The 19,155-nt window shown below is 36.5% G+C and overlaps 1 protein-coding gene across 2 annotated transcripts in view; it reads right to left on the bottom strand.

The window, feature by feature from the left end:
* Window positions 1-5,348: 5,348 nt before the first annotated feature.
* The window catches only part of rab28 (RAB28, member RAS oncogene family), a 122,909-nt gene continuing 109,102 nt past the window's right edge, over window positions 5,349-19,155 (bottom strand). Inside the window, exons 7-8 of one of the 2 annotated variants that reach the window (XM_073064996.1) lie at window positions 10,058-10,159; window positions 5,349-9,619 (exon numbers count right to left, since the gene is read on the bottom strand). In XM_073064996.1, coding sequence (XP_072921097.1) covers window positions 10,064-10,159 — 96 coding nt within the window. In that variant the 3' untranslated portion in view covers window positions 5,349-9,619; window positions 10,058-10,063. The remainder of the gene's footprint in view (window positions 9,620-10,057; window positions 10,160-19,155) is intronic. The other variant, XM_073064997.1, reaches the window with a different exon arrangement.

Below are 19,155 nucleotides of genomic sequence, written 5' to 3'. Positions count from 1 at the left end.
GGTTTGAAATATTGCAATGTTTGTCTAAGCAATAAAAACATTGATGCTGAAATGTATTCTGTAATGATCATCAAAATCAAATTTTGATGCATGAGAAACTTTGTAAATGCATGGGAAATCATTAAAACTTCAAATCACAAAGTCATAAAATGTTTTAGACATTTTACAGGATAAATACCTAAAAGTAAAATGTTCACTAATATTCTGCCACTCAATGATGACAATGATTTTTGTCGTTACCATTTATCAACACACAATACTGTAATTGTTTACATTGTTTTATAATAGGATGAATATCTTGCAATAAGCATGAGAAAGAAGTTAGTTAATTAAATAATAATTCCAAGAGTATGTATGAGAGACTTCAGTTTCGTCTGTACACTGACCTTGAGATAAATGTAAACCTAAACAATACCAAGTTCTTTGATCATGAATGGTTCATTTAATGTTCCCTTGGGAGGTTTCATAATCTCTGGGAACTGTCCAAAGGACTGACCACACCTGCAATGCTTAGGTTTCACACAAATCCCACGTAAACCTTGCTTTTCTACTGCTGTTTCTCTTGGACAGCACTGGACTTTTGTTCAATAAATTGCTCAAAGAAATAATGCAGCTTCTATCTCAATTCAATAACATTAATTTAAAAATAAACAAAAGCAAGTGTTTCAGCTTGAAACAAAATTTCACAAAGAATTCATATTTGTTTGAAGGTTCTTTACCCCTTCATGAACTTGCATGCATTCAGCAACACACCATGCATAATTGCAAATAGACAAAACATACAGCAATGATTATACAATATAGTGTAAGATAATAGGAGGTGGATACGGGGAGGGGCGCTCTGAGGAAAGTAACACATTAGTTTATTTCAGGGGACGCGCTCAATCTGGCTGCAACAAAACACCTGCTGTTTTAATTTAATCCTGATAAATATGAGGAGTTTGTCTTTTGGGAGGACTAATAAGGATAAAATGTGCAAAATAAATGGAAGGGCACTAAGAAGTGTAAAGGCCCTTATGGGGAGAAGGCAGGAGAATGGAGTTGAGAGGGAGAATGAATCAGCCATGATCGAATGAAGGAAGAAACTCAATGGGTTGAATGGCCTAACTCTGCTCCTACATCTTATGGTCTAAGTACGAGGAACAACGGGTCCCCTGGGTACAACTGTGAGGATCTCTGATTGGGACAGCACAGATGAATAAGGTGGTGAAGAAGGCCACCTCCTTATCAAACTTGACTTAATGAAGCAGAGCATAGAATATGTGATATGGGAGGTTATGGTACAACTTTATCAAACACTGGTGAGACCATAGGAGAAATCCTGTGTGCCATTCAGGCCATCACACTATAGGAACAACATGAGAGCAGAGAAGATTCACCAGGATACTGCCTGCAATGGAACATTTCAGTTATGACGAGAGACTGAATTTGGTGTGTCTATTTCCTTTAGCATGGAAAAGTATGAGTTTGGAGAGGGAACATAAGAGGATATACAAAACTATGATGGGGTGTAAAAAGGGCAGGTATTACAAAACTTTTCCCCACATCAGGGGTGTCCAAATCTAGGTTTAAGGTAGAGTGATAACCTTAAAAGAGATCTTTTACACACTGTCATAACATTTAAGAAAAAGCTAGACAAACACTTTAATTACCAAGGCATTGAAGGTTACAGATCAGGTACTGAAAAATAGAATTGGTACAGATGCTTGATGGTTGCGCGCATATGATGGGCCGAAGGGCCTGTTATTAAGCTGTATGATTGCCATATCCAGCCAGATATTTCCCTTCCTAAGACCTGGGATACCTGAGCCTGCTATTACTAAAAACAATTGTCTGTTGAAATCTGATGCAACCTGCCTCAATTACATCTGTAATTTACTAATCTACGTTTCAAGAGCATGTAATTTCCCTGCTTACTACCCGTGCCAGTTAAATCACATGTGGTCATGTCCACTGTTTCAAATTGTTCATGATTTAAATAGCATTCTCGCCCTTTTCTTGTTCAGACTGTTGATGGCAAAGGCTGCTGTCATTAAAAGTTTCATTCAATAGATCATTCATAAATCCGTAGTACTAGGTTTTCATCTTTAGTATTTCTTGTTCAGAATTGTTAGTGACAGCACTACATGTTACAAATGTGACAGGCATGGCTACTTCCAAGATATTCTATTTATTAACTTAGCTCTGCTTTTTACAGTAACAGGTTTTTTGATACACTTAGCTTCTCTTTTGCTTCAGGTTGTAATTTGAAATTATGAATTTAATTATGAGTCAGCTTTCTGGGTATACCTTATCTGAAATGAGCCCGGATTGGTCTCACTCCAGCACCTTATTAGACTTTACAGTTCCATGTGCCAGGTGAACATGGAAGTCTGACGCTGGTGTTTGAATATTGAAGCTTGGAAATCTGCACCACTGAGGCAAAATCTGGCACCTGAATCAAGAATATATGACCTGCTGAAATTACCAAAAGTGGCAGAACGTGCTGGTGGTTATTAAAGTAACACTGGTTCTCATTCAAGCATGTACATGTTTACAACCACTACTTGCTGTGAATGAATTTGTTTGATCTGATTAATTGAAATAAGCAGTTTTAAAGTCTATTTATTTTACCTATTTACAGTCCATTCCTTTTCAAACTCATCAGCTTATCTTTGTGACTGCCTAAGTTTGAGATATCCTGTATCTCAGAGAGCACATTCACAGAAATAAAGATACTAATACCTGCATATGATTGGAGTTTTTAGGAAATTACTGGGCATCACATTTTTTTGTGTACAATCATGTGGCATTTGGTCTTCCTCTACTGAATCTAGGTTTGGGAGGTTGGCTGTGGTATGTGGGAGTTTAATGGTGCTTGGACTAGAAACTTACCTTAATAAATCAGCAACACCCAAGGACTCACCCATCTTCTTTTGTGATGGGAACAGTATGACAGTTGTTGGGAGCTGAGGCTAAGAGGATGACACCCACTGGGGTGAGGAATCAAGCTGCATAGCATTTGATAGGGAGGAGGGGTTTGGACCAGAGCATTTGGTGCAATGTGGGGAAATGGGAGAACATTAGAAGAGAGGGTGGAGGAGTTCTGGAAGGGTCAGAAAATTGGCTAATATCAGGAAGGAGAATAAAAGTTTGGAGGGTCAGGGTCCCAAGGTTCAATTATATCCTGTTGTGCATACCCATCCAATCACAAGCATGATTTATGATAAATAGTAGGCAACCGTCGATCCCAGGGGACGATGGGTTTGCGCCTCTGGTGGATTCATGATAGGAAATGCCTTTTCAACTTCATGTTTGATATGATTCAAACTAGTAATGGTTGCAAAGACAATTTATCCCATTTTTAACTAAACGATCAGTCAGATGGTTCTTCAGTTTCTTGGCAGTAAACTCAAGGAGTTCATGCAGTAAAGCATTGGAGATTGCCATGTTGTATTTGAGTTATCCAGCTCAATAATGACTGCTGGTTATATTCGAGAACCTCCAGCCACATCAGTGTGGCTTAGAACCTGTTTGAACCTTTCCCTTCTGAAATGTTATAAACCCAATAATTAGGCAAAAAAAGAGACTTAAAACATGGCTTCAATTATATAAAAAAAGTATAATTCTTGTACACTGACACAGACACTACGTGGGCACACACATACTCTTTAAAACTGAAGTTTCCAAAAATTGTTTTCAATACTTTTGGATTCAAGATTAGCAGATCAGTTTATTTTTAACTTTTTTTTGGCAATGAATATATTTTAAAATACACTTTACAAATGCTTATTTCAATTAATTAAGTCAAACAAATTAATTCATGGCAGATAATGGATGTAAACATGTACATGCTTGAATGAGAACCAGTGTTACTTTAATAACCACCAGCACGTTCTGCCACTTTTGGAAATTTCAGCAGATCATATATTCTTGATTCAGGTGCCAGATTTTGCCTCAGTGGTGCAGATTTTCAAGCTTCAATATTCAAACACCAGCGTCAGACTTCCATGTTCATCTGGCAGATGGGACTGTAAAGTCTAATAAGGTGCTGGAGTGAGACCAATCTAGGCTCATTTCAGATAGGATCCACCCAGAAAGCTGACTCATAATTAAATTCATAATTTCAACCCCACAACCAAGATTAACCCTAACCAAATGAAAGGACAATTTACAGTGAATAACTAATCCACCTAAAATGTCTTTGGACTGTGGGAGGAAACCGAAGCATCTGGGAAAACCTATGCATTCCACGGGGACGATGTACAGAGACTCCTTACAGAATGGTGGTAGAATTGAACGCTGAGCTGTAATAGCGCTTGCACTAACTGCTAACGTGGCACGCAAAAGTACATTGTTTTTCTTTATTAGATACATAACACAGTAACAGACCCTTCTAGCCCAATGAGACAGCCATGTGACCAATTAACCTAACTCATACATCTGGTGTGTGGGAAGAAACTGAAGTACCCAGCAGAAACCCACATGGTCACAGGGAGAACGTACAAACTCTTTATAGAGAGCGAGGTTCTGTAAAGTGTTACACTAACCACTATGCCATGTGCCACCCTTTAATTTTAATAACTACCACATCACTAATGAGCTAAATAACTAACCAAAGTAAAAGCTACTGTGATGATCGACTCCAATAATGGGCTGAACTACATTATTCCATGGAATGGAAACTCCTTTGCAAACAGTTAATTAGTGTTTGGTGTGCTTACCTTTGCTGAAGAAAAGGTGATGGCTTAAAATACTTTAATTCTGTTAGTGCTCAGATTTATGCAATGCCTTACCAGAGCCAATGGAGAAATCATATACTACAGCCCTGTTGCTTTTGGGTGCATTGCATGTGTGACTAAAGTACACATCTTTCCATTAACACCACCAAGGGATCTTTAAGTTGGTTTGGTTTCTCCATTTGTTAAAAAGAAAAGTACCAAGTCAAAGTTATCCAAACCCTCACTTGCCTCAAGTGACAAGTCCAATATACCAGAAATATGTAATGAATTTATTCCAGTGCAAAATATTCAGAAATAGTTCTGAAAAATGTTGAAATGGCTGAAGCTACATTCAGACATGTACAGTATGTTATTTTTTAAAAATTGTTACGTGAACTGTTTATTTCATAAATCAAGTGACATCTACTAGAAAGACAAAGTGACTTCCAACTAAAATGTGCTTAGAATTCACTACTGAAAATTTCTACATAATTGTGAACTGCTTTACATACCTATTGATATTGAATATTTGAGAATTACACAGTGGAACAGAGTAGGTTTACTTACTTTGATGTTGATAAGTATAACAAACTCAGATAAATTTATTAAAATATCCCTACAATGAATAATAGTCTAGCATTTGCAATGTTTGGTGTAAATTATTTATTGAACAAATTTATTACATTTGAGAGCAAATATTTTACAAAATGGTTCATGCGATGTTTTTCCAAAATGAAATTGTCTAAATATTTATCTCCAAATTTCTCTTCTCTTGCCATTGGTGCAAACTGTAGTCATAAATTTAAAACAGTCTTCCATGATTTAAGAATTTAAGTTTCTGCTCCAGAATACACCAACAGAGATGCTGGATATTCATTTTCTGAGTAAAGGGTAATTTCACTCCCACGGAGGGATGACAGGTTCATCTGTCTTTAGAAATTTTGGTTGGCATTTTGTTGTGCTGTTCTGTGGCGAGTACAATAGGATAACAGGTAAATTTTTGACTAAAGGGGTTCCTGTAAATCCAACTTGATACCATTGAAATCCAAGTTTAACATCTGTAATCCAACAATGGCCAGTAGCCAAACCTGGGGCTTCCCTGGTTTTGTATCTTTATACAGTGAAATTTTGAGTGAGAACTAACACTGCATTCTGCAAGAAAATACATAAGATAAAACATGCAGTAAAACCTCTACAATTCCACCATCAGACTCACAAGTTGGACTTTCGGGACCCTAAAGATATATTCAATCTTCAGGCTCAAAGAAATAAAAAAAATATATGGAGAGCCAACATTTCAGGACTTTATTCCCTTTTATGTTTTCCAAGGATTTTGAGCATCTTTTCCCAAGAAAGTGAGAGAAAGGTCAGAAAGAAAGGTACTCCTTCACCTAGAGAAGACAAAGGCCCATAGCAACAGCAACAACAGGGACATTTTTGTTTGTCTTATTCTTCTGAGTCCTCTCACCTCAATAATGAACTGTAGGAAAATGTGGAATATATCCCGCTACAGAATGCCTGCTTGAGGATATAGAGGAATGTCTGGAAACATGAAACACAAGTCTCTATTTTAGTATTATTTTTACACTAAGTTTTTTATAAGTGATAAAGGCCCTTTAAACACAGATTTCTGTCTTAGACAATACAAGCGATATTGTAAATGTAAAGCCAAAATTGAAATTTGGAAGAACAAAACAGAATTTTGACTTATACAATTATTTCAGCAACTTTGCATTAAATTACTACATTGGTTAAGTTTACTTTTAAAAATACAATTTGTTCAATTGCACATTATGTACATGAACACTTAGAAGTACCAACATAAAATTAAGTAAAATAATTAAAGTATTTTTGATAACTAGACTAGTGATGTATATTCAATAAATCAGCCCCAGCTAACTTACACAAATCTCAATGATTTTATATGCAGATATACATTTTAACAGCAGAAAGCATTTTTCAATATATTCACATACAAATAAGCCCTACATATAATTTACAGCAATTATATTCCAGTTACAGTACTGTGCCCAGCAATACAGTTCATATTCTATATCCTTTTAATGGGGTAGTGCATGTTTTTCTGCAAGAAATAAAGCAGTAAAATAAATCTGCAATGTAACTAAATATCCTTATGACAAAATTCATGTTCAAATATTTAAAATATTTTGAAACAAATAAACTTTTATTCATAATGCAAACATAATGCATCCAGATAGCAACATGAACCATTAATTATGAAAACTGCAAATATTTTATTGAATGCATTTAATCTATTTTATACTGATTATTGTACCTTAATTTGCTTAACAATTACTATCATGAAGTGTTAGTGAAGATTATTTTAAAATTCATAGAAATATTTTTCATTACTGTCACAAAACTAAAATATACATGGTATTTACAAAATTTGCCAACATTGTTTGGCTGTGTATGACGTTAGTGTTTTGCTGAACTTCAAATGGAAATTATTCAAACTGTTACCAACAATCCACAAAGATTTGACTGCTTCCACAAAATTCAAGGCTACAAGTTAGGACCAAATGCAAATGTCAGTACTCTTTTCTTTGCTGCACTCATTCAAGTATCAAATGGAATGTACTTCAGAGTGTTCTAAAAATTAAAGAGCTAAAACAAAATATACTTAAGAAAGGGGGTCTGTGTATTCAGCAAGAGTGAGATATTTGGTATCCAAATATGTATTTGTTTTTGAGAAATATGGACAAAGGTTTGGTTAAATTAGTGCTGCTGCACTGCATTGAATTTGATCATTGGTACAAAGATATATGGAAAATGTCAAAGTGCAGGGGTGTCTTAAACAAACACGTCATTATCAACATGCATGAGCCTAAGTCCCATAGGCAGTGCACTGAGTATGATTTAAATAAAGAAGAGATGTAGGAAGGGAACTATATGTGTGTGTATGTAATATATATATTATTTATATATGTGTGTGTGTATTATATTATATATACAGACATATACACACACACACACAGATTTAAAGCAGCTACAAGTCAATGGTTTGTTATTAATAATAAAATGAAATAAAAACTATACAAACTAGAGTGAAGATAAAATAAGGTTAGGAAGATTCAATTAGATTTCGACATATAAATAGAAAATGGAGCATTTGATGAATGCAAACAATGTTTATCCATTGGATTACAGAAAATGTTCAGTACTACTGGTGAAATGTTATTAAAGAAACATATTACTCACAAAAGCCTGAAAGTTCAAAATTTCATTGGATGAAAACCAGCATTCTGTTTTGCTGGAATTGGTGCAGAATCTGTTTTTGTGAGAATTGCACCTCATTTTCCCAATCATCTATTTGTAGTATTTTATTTCTGTAGTACGCTAGTAGAACACGTGCATGGCCGAGGGTTGTACATGTACAAATAATGAGATATGATGAAATTGAGTAGATAAGTTGGTGAGAGGATACAAAGAAATGTGGAATTCTCAGATCATGCAGGGGCATTCTACTCTTTAAATTAAAAAATTGGTGAAGAGTAAGCATGAAGGAAGATTCTAATCAAATTTTTGAAGGGCTAAACTTAAAGAGGCTATGCTAATCAATTCAAAATTTAAAAAATATTTTCATGCTCCTCGTAGCACCTTGGTAAGAATGTTTATAGAATGTCCTGTCTTAACATGGTTGAAGAATTTAGAATGGGATATCCTGCATGAAGTAAGTCAGATTGGGGTTCTAATTTCTCCCACTTGATTTCACAGAATAAACTAACAGCCTGGGATCCTATAAATAATTCACATCAAACAAACAAAGGTGGTCAAATTTGCCAGCAAGGTTACCTAAAATATAGAGAATTTGGGTAAATAATTTCAAGTTTTACATTTTAAAATAAATAACATTTATTACTGGCAAAAATAAAATGTGTAATTGACAAATAAATATGACAAATAACTGTAGCATGCATTACTAGGCAAAAGGTGCCTCATTCAGAAAAATAGAGGTGAAGATTTTAACATTTAATATGGAGAGGATTTACAAATTTCACGAAGATGCAAAGAGCAACATCACCGTTTTCCAAGAATCAGAGGGAAAAACTAATAAGCAGAAAGCCTGGAAACAAAATGGTACGGAGACCCTTACCAAGGTTTGAAAAATATCATGTGATACAAATACCATATTTCAAGCTTTGAGAACACATATTTTGTTTGATGTAACATAATCAAGAAACTATCATACTCAAAATCATAAATGCATTTAATAATATGTCAAGCAAAGTATCAGAAACAAAAAGAATTCAAGCTGGATGCTGCACAAAGTAAAGGTACAAAAGGGCCACACTTCAGAGCGCCAAATTAGTTTTTACAGGCTTCCCACTTTCTTATCTTGTAAGACTCTGATCTTCCTACCAGTATACGACCCTGTCCACATTTGCTAAAATAAAATCAAGTTGCAATAAAAAATACTTTTCCTCAGGGCTACAAAACTCTACCCTGTTCTTTTAAATGAGATTTCATTTAAAATACAGATTTCTGTAAATGATGAAATACATTTAATGCCCTGTTGTACAAAGTTGATTTTTTAAGTTGCAAAATACACATTTGATGCAGTTACATCATCATTTTAAACTAAGTGACAAATATCTTTTCGTGACTCGATTTAGAAAATCATACTCAAATGCATGGTCCAACTTCGTGGATCTCTGCAGTCGACAGTGGCTGCCTTGTGTTTCTTAGCATACAGTAACTGTGTTGCAGAGATGGTTGCTGTCAAAATGAAGTTCCTGAGAAAGAATGGGCCTGTGTGAACGAAGCAGGATTGCCAAATGTACTAATATGGGTATGTGACAGGATCACTGAACTGCACACATTGAACTTCTGGGAGGGTTCACAGTTCTCACCACAGGCTCCTGGCTGTAATTCACAATATCTGCCTTCACTACGCGCTGTCATAAAAGAGAAAGCAGCCATATTATAGATCATTCAACAAATTCAGCACAAAATGCTAGTTTATTAGATAAGGGATTATTAAAGAAGGTCAGTAAAACGTATAATTTATCATTGTATCACTAAAAGGCAATAACATAGTGTTTCATAAAATAGCTGTAACTGTTTTAATAAATTGACTCTTACTACTTTTAAGTAAGATTCAATGAACAAAGAACTGGAAGAAATCACAATATGGGAACCACATGGTAGAATATTTTTTTAATTTCACTGAAGATACTATACTACCACTCAGGCTGTTAACAGGATGGAAATAAATACAAGGTAAAATCAACATTTATATCTAATACTTAAAATAAATGAATTAACTGATAGTTGACAGTACTATGTTATATTCCATTGTATTTAATATATTTTCTAAACTACTGCCACAGTACCTGAAATTATTGTAAGACACACACTCTACTTCGGCAGGGTGCAGAACCCTGGGATAGATTCGCATCATGTAGGTAATTTACCAACTCGGCCCTGACAATATGCTGCCAATAAGATCATGCCAGGAAAGCAAAAGAGTAATGAAGTTGACAAAAAGAAAAGAATGAGAGGAAATAATAAAGATGAAGTTGAAATGTTTCACAATTTGTATAAGCAACAATAAAGAAAGAGTTTCAAGTAGCACAATAAAGTACTAAAGCACTGAGATTGTGTTTGATAATATTTTAACACCAACAATAAACGTAGTATTTTAAATTGATTAGTGCCAATGTCCATAATCAAACAATATATTCAGGCTGAACTTTATGGCAAAAATGAACACAACATACAAGACAGGAGACAAGTTAAATTAGAGAACACAGGTTCTTTCAGATAATTTATAGCCAATTTAGATGCGATCTATGAAAATAAATTTGAATTGCAATACTTTGCAAAATTTTAAACGTTAAAGGTAATTTTAAATACAGCTGTGACATGAAAAGAACATTAAAAATATTTACTGATAACATAAAATATTAAAAAATGTACTATGATTACATGTAATTCTTCAATAAATTACTATACTAACTCCAGGGATGAAAACAGCAGAGACAAACCATTGCACATGATCACTCTTTAATAGAAGAATATTAGTTCTAATATGTAATGCTATAATTGGCCACTCTACTTGGAAGAAAGCAGATACTCCACAAGTTAGCAGACAAGTTGCAAGATTTCCTACAGAATTAAATCAAATCATTACTCATTCATTGACATGATTAACAGGAATCATTTTTCTGATTAGTCAGTTTAATAAAGTAGAAAAGGCTCTGTTTAAAATCCTTCACTGCTTGAAAAGCTTTTGATTAGGAATTTAAAGTGAAAACCCATTAATAAATAGACAGCACAGTTAAACTGGAAAATATACTTTACAAATGGAAGGCACTTTAAAATACCTAAAATAGTACTACTTCTTGAGGGGCATCTGTACTCAAAATAAAATTGATTTTTTCCAAAAAAAAACGTGCACTATACCTTAAGCTAATCTTATAATATCCATACTTCAAAAAACTGGCAATTATTTATCACATTTATAAAACTAAATTTCAAACAGACATGTTATGTTTATCTATAGATGTTCTTGCAATAGGCATCAAACAGAGGTTTAGTTTGTGATGAACAGAAAATTCTCAAGTAAATTTTGTAGCAATGCTACACAAGTTACTTATGCTCTTTTGCTCTCTGCCTTCAAATGGGCTCATTTAAAAAGGCTGATACCGTAAGTGTACTGTAGATCAGGCTGGAAAATGAAACCACTAAGGCTGGCATTACTGGAGGTTTGATCACATCATGGTTGCCTATAGTACACACCTCAATTTCCCTTTCCTTTATAATGATTGTATTTACTGCAGAGATCTCCTTGGCACCAATAAAACAGTTTAATAATGAATAATATCTTCAGGATGGAAAAAGAGGAAGGTAACAAGAAAAATCTATGAAATGTAAGTTCCTCAGCCTCCAGACTTAAGAACAGAATGGAACAGTCTTCTCGATTGAAGTTCTGCATGTGTGGTGTTTTCAATCTGGCTTCCTAGGTGATATATTTTTTTTCTTTTCCAAAAAAAAAATCAGCAGAGCAATTGTAGACCTATATAGGAATAGAATTTATTTTTAAAATTAATTACATATCTTTATTTATTTAAATATTTATTTATTGAGATACAGCACGGAACGGGCTCTTTGGGCCCTTCATGCTGTGCCATCCAGCAACCCCTGATTTAACCCTAGCCTAATCACGGGACCACTTACAATGATAAATTAACCTACCAATCGTTACATCTTTGGACTGTGGGAGGAAATCTGAGCGCCCGGAGAATACCCCTGTGGTCAGAGGGAAGAATGTACAGACTTCTTACAGACAGCAGCAGGAATTAAACCTATGTCACTGGTACTGTAAAGCATTGTGCCAACTACTACACTATTAGGCTACCTCTCTGTATTTTAAAATACCCTGTTACTCAAGATTAAAGCTCATTTATCTTGTGTACATCCAAACAGACAGTGAAATGTGTTTTTTGTTCACAACCAACACACCCAAGGATGTGCTAGAGGCAGCCCACAAGTGTTGTCACACGTTCTGGCGCCAACACAGCATGCTCACAATTCTTGGCAGAGCAACACAGAATACAACATAACAGAACAAAGCAAGCAACAAAACAATAACAGCAAAACAAGTCCCCACTCTTTCTTCCCACCCATTTGACTGCCACAGCAGACTCAAAGAGATTCATAGAAGCAGAGCTCTGGTCAATGGGCCTCAACTTCTGGATTTCAGATTTGACCCTTGGGCCTTGATCCTCAGCATCAACAGACCTGCCAATCACCATTGGAACAGGACAATGGCAGGACCTCGAAGACTAGGCCTCACATCCAGTCTCGCCAATTCACAAACTCAAGGGGCAATCGGACCTTGTTCTTTTTGCCCGCACAGGACTCCAACTCTGGAACCTACCAACAGCTTGCTATGGGAGTGGGAATTTACCAGCCCTCGTCGATGCTTGCCTGCTGGTCTTATATCTGACATCCCTGCCTGGTGGAGATGTCCCACATTCACGTCGCAGACCTCTGAACGCAGAGTGGAGACTTGAGTTTCCAGCCTGTTCTCAATTACACCCGCATCCCTGTTCCTATGCTCTAACTTGGCCCCTAACTCTCTTTCTTTATCCCTAACACTACAAAGCATCTAAAACTGAGCTGTTACCTCAATGGAGGCCGCAGCTTGGCGCCATTTTAAGTAGAGATGTGACAATCGTTAAATTAATAGAAGCATCTTAAATCTGTGATGATTTTGATGATTTGTTTCCTGTTAATGATCATTTTAGAGTTGTATTTGGGTGGCTAGATAAAGACATGAGTTGTTTGGTGCTTGGTCCCACTTGAGGGCCATATTATTTTGGCCCTACTTCTGACCAAGCTGCATCAACGTCAATGGTGTGGTCATTTCTCCAAATTCATAGACAGGATGTAATACCTATTGGCTGATACCAAGACTTCCAACAACCTATTAGTTCTCTGTATCTCCCTAATATTATTTTGATCCCATTCAAAAATAAATAGGCTTGACAAGCAGGCAGTGTGATTCTTTTGGCTTACTACTAAGATCATTAGGATAAATCCTAATGCATGGCTGCATCTCTACTTTCTTAGAAGTTTGCAAAGATTTTGTGTATTATCTGAAACTTGGACAAACTTCTATAGATGTGCAGTGGACAGTATACTGACTGGTATAGAAACCAGTCAGTACACTCTCCACCAGAGCCTGGTATGGAAACACCAAGTGGAAAAGCCTACAAAAAATCCATTATGGGTAAAGCCCCCCCACCGACCACTGAGAACATCAACAACGAGCACTGTCACAGGAAAGCACCATCCATTATCAAGGACCCCCACCATCCAGGCCATGCTCAGTTCTTACTGCTACCATCAGGAAGGAGACAATGGAGTCTCAGGATCCACACCGTCAGGTTCAGGGAAGGTTATTACTCCTCGACCATCAGGCTCTTGAACCAGAGGGGATAACTTCACTCACAACAGCACTGAACTGTTCTCCTACCTATGGAGTCACTTTTAAGAACTCTTCATCTCATGTTCTTGATATTTATAAATTATTTACTTATTACTTTTTTTTAAATCTTTTTGTATTTGCACTATTTGCTGTCTTTTGCACATTAGTTGTTCATCTTGCCTGTGGGTTTCATTGATTCTATTGTGTTTCTTTGTATTTATTATGAATGTTTGGCAGAAAATGAATCTCAGTTGGATATGGTGACATAAATGTACTTTGATAGTAAAATTTACTTTGAACTTTTTGAACCTTCCTGTACATATTTCCATCACTTTATTCCAGGGTTTCTCAACCTGGGGTCCATTGATACCTTGCTTAATGGTATTGGTCCATGGCATAAATATAGGTTGGGAACCCCTTCTCTATTTCCTGCCTGATCATTTTCCAGTCTAAATGCCTCTTAAGTATTACTGTCATATCTAGTTCCACTCTCTCACATGGCAGTGTTTTCCCAGCAGCTGCCAGCTTTTTTATAAAAAGAACTTCACTCGCAAATTTTCTTTAAACTTTCTCCTTCTCACCTTAAGCCCGCTAGCTCATGACATTTCTGCTAAATGAAAAACAGTAACTGTCTACCACTGTATGCCCCTAATAATTTATTATAATTAAGTCAGATCACTCCTTTAGTCTCTAGAGAAAGTAATTTATATTTGTCCTCACTTTTTACCAGAGCCAATACTTTGGTAAATCACTTTTGCACTCCCTCGAAAACCTCCACATCTTTCCGACAATATAGCAACCAGAAATGCAAGTAATACTCCAAAATGTAGCCTAACTAAAGCCTTGTACAATACCAACATGACTTCCCAACTTCTATATTCAATGTCCTGACTAATAAAGTATGCCATTTACCTTCACTATCATCCTATGTACTTGCACTGCTACTTTCAGGGAGCAATAGACTTGCACCCCAGTATCCCAATTTACATCAATGCCCCAAAGCTTTCTGCCATTTACTATATATTTTGCTCCCAAAGTGCAACACCTCATACTGTCCAGATTAAACACCATGTGCCATTTATCTGTCTATAGTTTCCATGTGATATACTGATATATCATGAATGATATGCTGCATTCTTTGACAACTTTTCTCACTACCCACAACTCCACTAATTTTTGTGTCATCTACAAATTTATTTATTAGTGTAGCTACATTTTTGTTCAAATTATTTATATATAACTGAAGCAACAGAGGTCCAGATATGACCCCTGTGCAATACCATTGCTCACTAACCTCCAATCACAATAATACCCCTCACCAATTCCTTCTGTCTTCTAGCGCTAGGACAATTTTGAATCCAATCTATCAAGTCACTGTAGATTTTATGTGCCTGAATCTTCTGGAATTAAAACCGGTTCCTGTTTGTAGCCGGGTTTAGATCTACATCCCCCACCACCTCCACAACAACTCCAGTAGCTGCCTTGGAATTCTGGTTCCCGACCTTTGCAACAGAAGTTTAAATCTTTCAGAGTACTAGCAAACCTCCCCGTAAGGATATCGGTCCCCTCCAGTTCAGGTGCAAACCACCCCATTTGGACAGGTCCACCATTGCTGGAAGAAAGCTTGATAGTCCAAGAACCTGAAGCCCTCCCTTCTGAACTTTCCTAATTCTAGACTGACTAGCATGTGGTGCAGATAGCAATCCTGAGACCACGGTCCTGTTCTTTAACTTAGCACCTAACTCCCTGAACTCACTTTGCAAGACTTCTTCATACCCTCTGCCTATGTCATTGGTACCAAAGGTGACCAAGACCTCTGACTGCATCCCCTCCCCTTTTAGAATGTTATGGATTCAATCCAAAATGTTTCTGACCCTGGCACCTGAGAGGCAACAGGGCATCTGGGAATCCTGTTCTCATCCTCCAAACCTTCTGTGTGTTCCCCAAACCAATAAAGATGCTATCACCACTTGCCCCTTCCCTTCTGAGCCACAGAGCCAAAGTCAGTGCCAGAGCAACACACACACAATGTTGGAGGAACTCAGCAGGCCAGGCAGCATCTATGGAAATAAGTATAGTCAACGTTTCGGGCCGAGACCCTTCAGTAGGACTTTGCCAGAGACCTGGTTTCTGCAGCTTTTCCGGTAGGACATTTCGCCATCACCCTCCCCCGATGTATCCAGAGCAGTTTCTATTATTAATGGGAATGGCCACAAGCACTGTCTGCCTATCCCCTTTCCCTCTGACAGTCACCCAGATACCTGCCTCCTGCAACATAGGAGTGACTACCTCCCTTATTACTATTTACAATTGGTCATATTATTTACAATCAATTTATCCTGAGCTATACAGAAAATGTGGACAAAAATTCAAGCTTTTATAAATTTTATGAAAAAAAATGAAGTGAGCTTGACTGTTTCACAATGGAACAAATAAGTCCTTAGACACAGAGAACATTCTTTATCATTTAAGGAAATAAAGAGATATGAGATCAGTGAGCGGTAATTGAATTGAATTGAGTTTACAATTGGTCATATTACTTACAATTAATTTATCCTGAGCTGGACAAAAATCTAAGCTTTCTGAACTTTATGTGAACATATTTAGTTAACAATGTAACACCATGAGCCAATGTGGACAGGAGGTCACTTATCACCTTCCACATGAAAACATTTTACATTCATTCATCATTTTTACTCTTTCCATGATCAGCTATACACCCAATAGAATAAAAATATGCCCTTATATTCCACTAATTCTCTGAGCATGGTCACACTACTGGTAGTGGTTACCAAGTGAGCAACTCAACCATTTTTGGCCACTTTCCACTTTCTGTCCCATCCAATACTGCTGCTTTCCCCATTGAGATATGACCATCACAGCAACTAATCTCAAATAGTGCATCTTATAATAGTCCACACATTTCTCTACTCCACGTTCCTTAATTTGCAATCAAATACTGTCTCAGTTGCTATGGAATGATATACAGCCCTAAGATACAGGCAACACCACAGTGAGTGCATACGTCATGGTCTGTGTAACTGAATGAATTATTAGGTCACATATGAGGTCAGTAAGAGGCAACCATATAAAGTGGACTGGAGTGGTGTGTAGGCTATACTGGGCGCAGTTAGGATCACTAATGATCGTGATGCTTCTATACATTAATACACATGTATGTACTAAGATGCATATGGCTTTACAAATAAAGGAGACCAAACAATATATATGCCAAGAAATTTAGTGACATTTAAATGAGGCTGTAATGAAAATAAGCAAAGGACTTTTAACTGCACAAATTTTAATGCTTAACAAAAAATAATGCTTTTTTGCTACTATCCTACTTCGAATCTGGTCAGATTAAAATAACTGTCCATAAATTCAGAATCAAATTAACTGTACCACATTATGTCAACACTATTTCTGGCTGTACTGTGAAGTGCAGATCAAGTACATGAGGTACAGTTCAAGCAATGCCACAAAAAGATCAATGGATTAGGTACAACCAACATGATGGCATGAACATCAATTTCTCAAACTTCCAGTATTTGCCTCCCCCCCACTCCCCAACCATTCCTATTTCTCTCTCTCACCTCATCTCCTTACCTGCCCATCACTTCCCTCTGGAGTTCCACCCCCTTCCTTTTCTTCCATGGTCTTCTAACATCTCTCATCAGATTCCCCCATCTCCAGCTGTTTACAACTTCCCATCCCTTAACTTCACCACTCCTCGTCTCCTGGTTTCACCTATCACCTACTTCCTCCTCCTCCCCTCCCCCCATTTTCTTACTCGGACTTCTCAGCTTTTTCCCCAGTGCTGCTGAAGGGTCTCGGCCCGAAACTCGACTGCTTACTCTTTTCCATAGATGCTGACTGTCCTTCTGAGTTCCTTGAGCATTTTGTGTGTTGCAATGATTTGGGTACAAGTTTAACTTATTGATAGTCTTGAAAACCCCTCAACCAGATGCACAAACAGCAATTATGTTTCAGTTTGGTCACATAGTTTACACTCCAGTTTTATCAAAACTTTGGAACCTGCTGCACAACTGCACAAATTTCTATGTGTACAAATGCAATTGGAAAGGAAATCCAAATTTACTATGGTAAACCAAACCTCACTGAGAATACATGAAGAAGACTGTGCTCCTTTATGATGTAGCACATGCATATCCACACTTCTTTAGGTCTGGTATAAAATAAATAGTTTTTATGCAAACCATCATAATGCAAAAGGAACCTAGTTAATCTCCAGCAGTTCCATAATTTTGTTTTCCAACGAACTGTCTCTAAATACTTGCTGATCACAGGTACAGCAATGCATTTGTTAGGTTTGTGCCAATTTATGTTTTCCTTCATATAAACATTAGTTAATAGTGGTCAAAAGAAGATAATTCTAGGGTGGATGCGGGAGAGTACTGTGCTTTATAACCCACATATTGTACATAATTAACTGATTGATCAGTTTCACTTCATTTTATCTGACAACATTGTCTAAATTAATACTACATACCAGATGTTATTTCAGAAATGCTCTACAATATAGGAGTTTATAAACTAAAGGGAGTTTTCAACATCTACATCTAACCTCCAACCTCCCAGCCTTTCCAGTTTGCAATCCTTACTACAGGTTCAATTAACTCCCAAAATATTTGTTTAGTTCCTAGATCTAATCACACACCACATATCAGATAACAAGGTAGGCCCAACTTACTTTTTTGTTGTTTTTCTTGATAATATATTAATGATACAATTAAAGCAAAATGCAAAGAAGCAGGAACAAATCACATTAATATATAATTTGCTGGTAATTTCAGTGGGTGGCATTTTTCTAATCCAAGATCAATTAAAAATATTAATTAAGATGTGTTCCATTTTGCATTTTTGGTTTTGCTTCATATATTTAAAAATTCCACAGGGTAGATTTTCTAAAACGTATTCCATTTCCTTGGAGCAATGGTTTAACTGCATTTGTGTGATTCAGTGTCAATGTTACATTTTCTTTGGATTTTCAAGGATTCCCTGAGGCATGAGAGTTACACCAATACCTGCACAGACACGTTTTAGCAAAGTTAACGGGATACCATGTAATTTTTTAGTCATCTCGATTACTTTCAGTATGGTAGCATTAATGCAGAAAGTTTCACTGAAACATGGCTTACTGGCTCTCCCTCAAACACTGAAAGTACCTCAAGGGAAAATGAAAATGGTCATAGAGTTAACAAATATTTAGATCGTCTACTGATCCCAAAGAAATTAAACCTCTTCATGGAGGCTCAATGAATAGATGTGCCAAGATTTCCCACTCTTTTGTCAGGACTAAGTCCAGTCAATGATCATGCTTAACCCAAGATGCTGCTGAAACATGTCATTCATCTAGGCAGGAATTGCCACTATTCTTCAACTTGGAAAGGAATTGTACACTTTAAAATATGTCTTTGCAAATCTGATTCAACTCATTGCTCTGACAAATTTCATTAGAATACATTGCTCTTCTTT

Source organism: Hemitrygon akajei, chromosome 13, assembly GCF_048418815.1.
Source record: "Hemitrygon akajei chromosome 13, sHemAka1.3, whole genome shotgun sequence".
Lineage (NCBI taxonomy): Eukaryota > Metazoa > Chordata > Chondrichthyes > Myliobatiformes > Dasyatidae > Hemitrygon > Hemitrygon akajei.
This window is presented reverse-complemented; position numbering and strand designations above follow the sequence as displayed.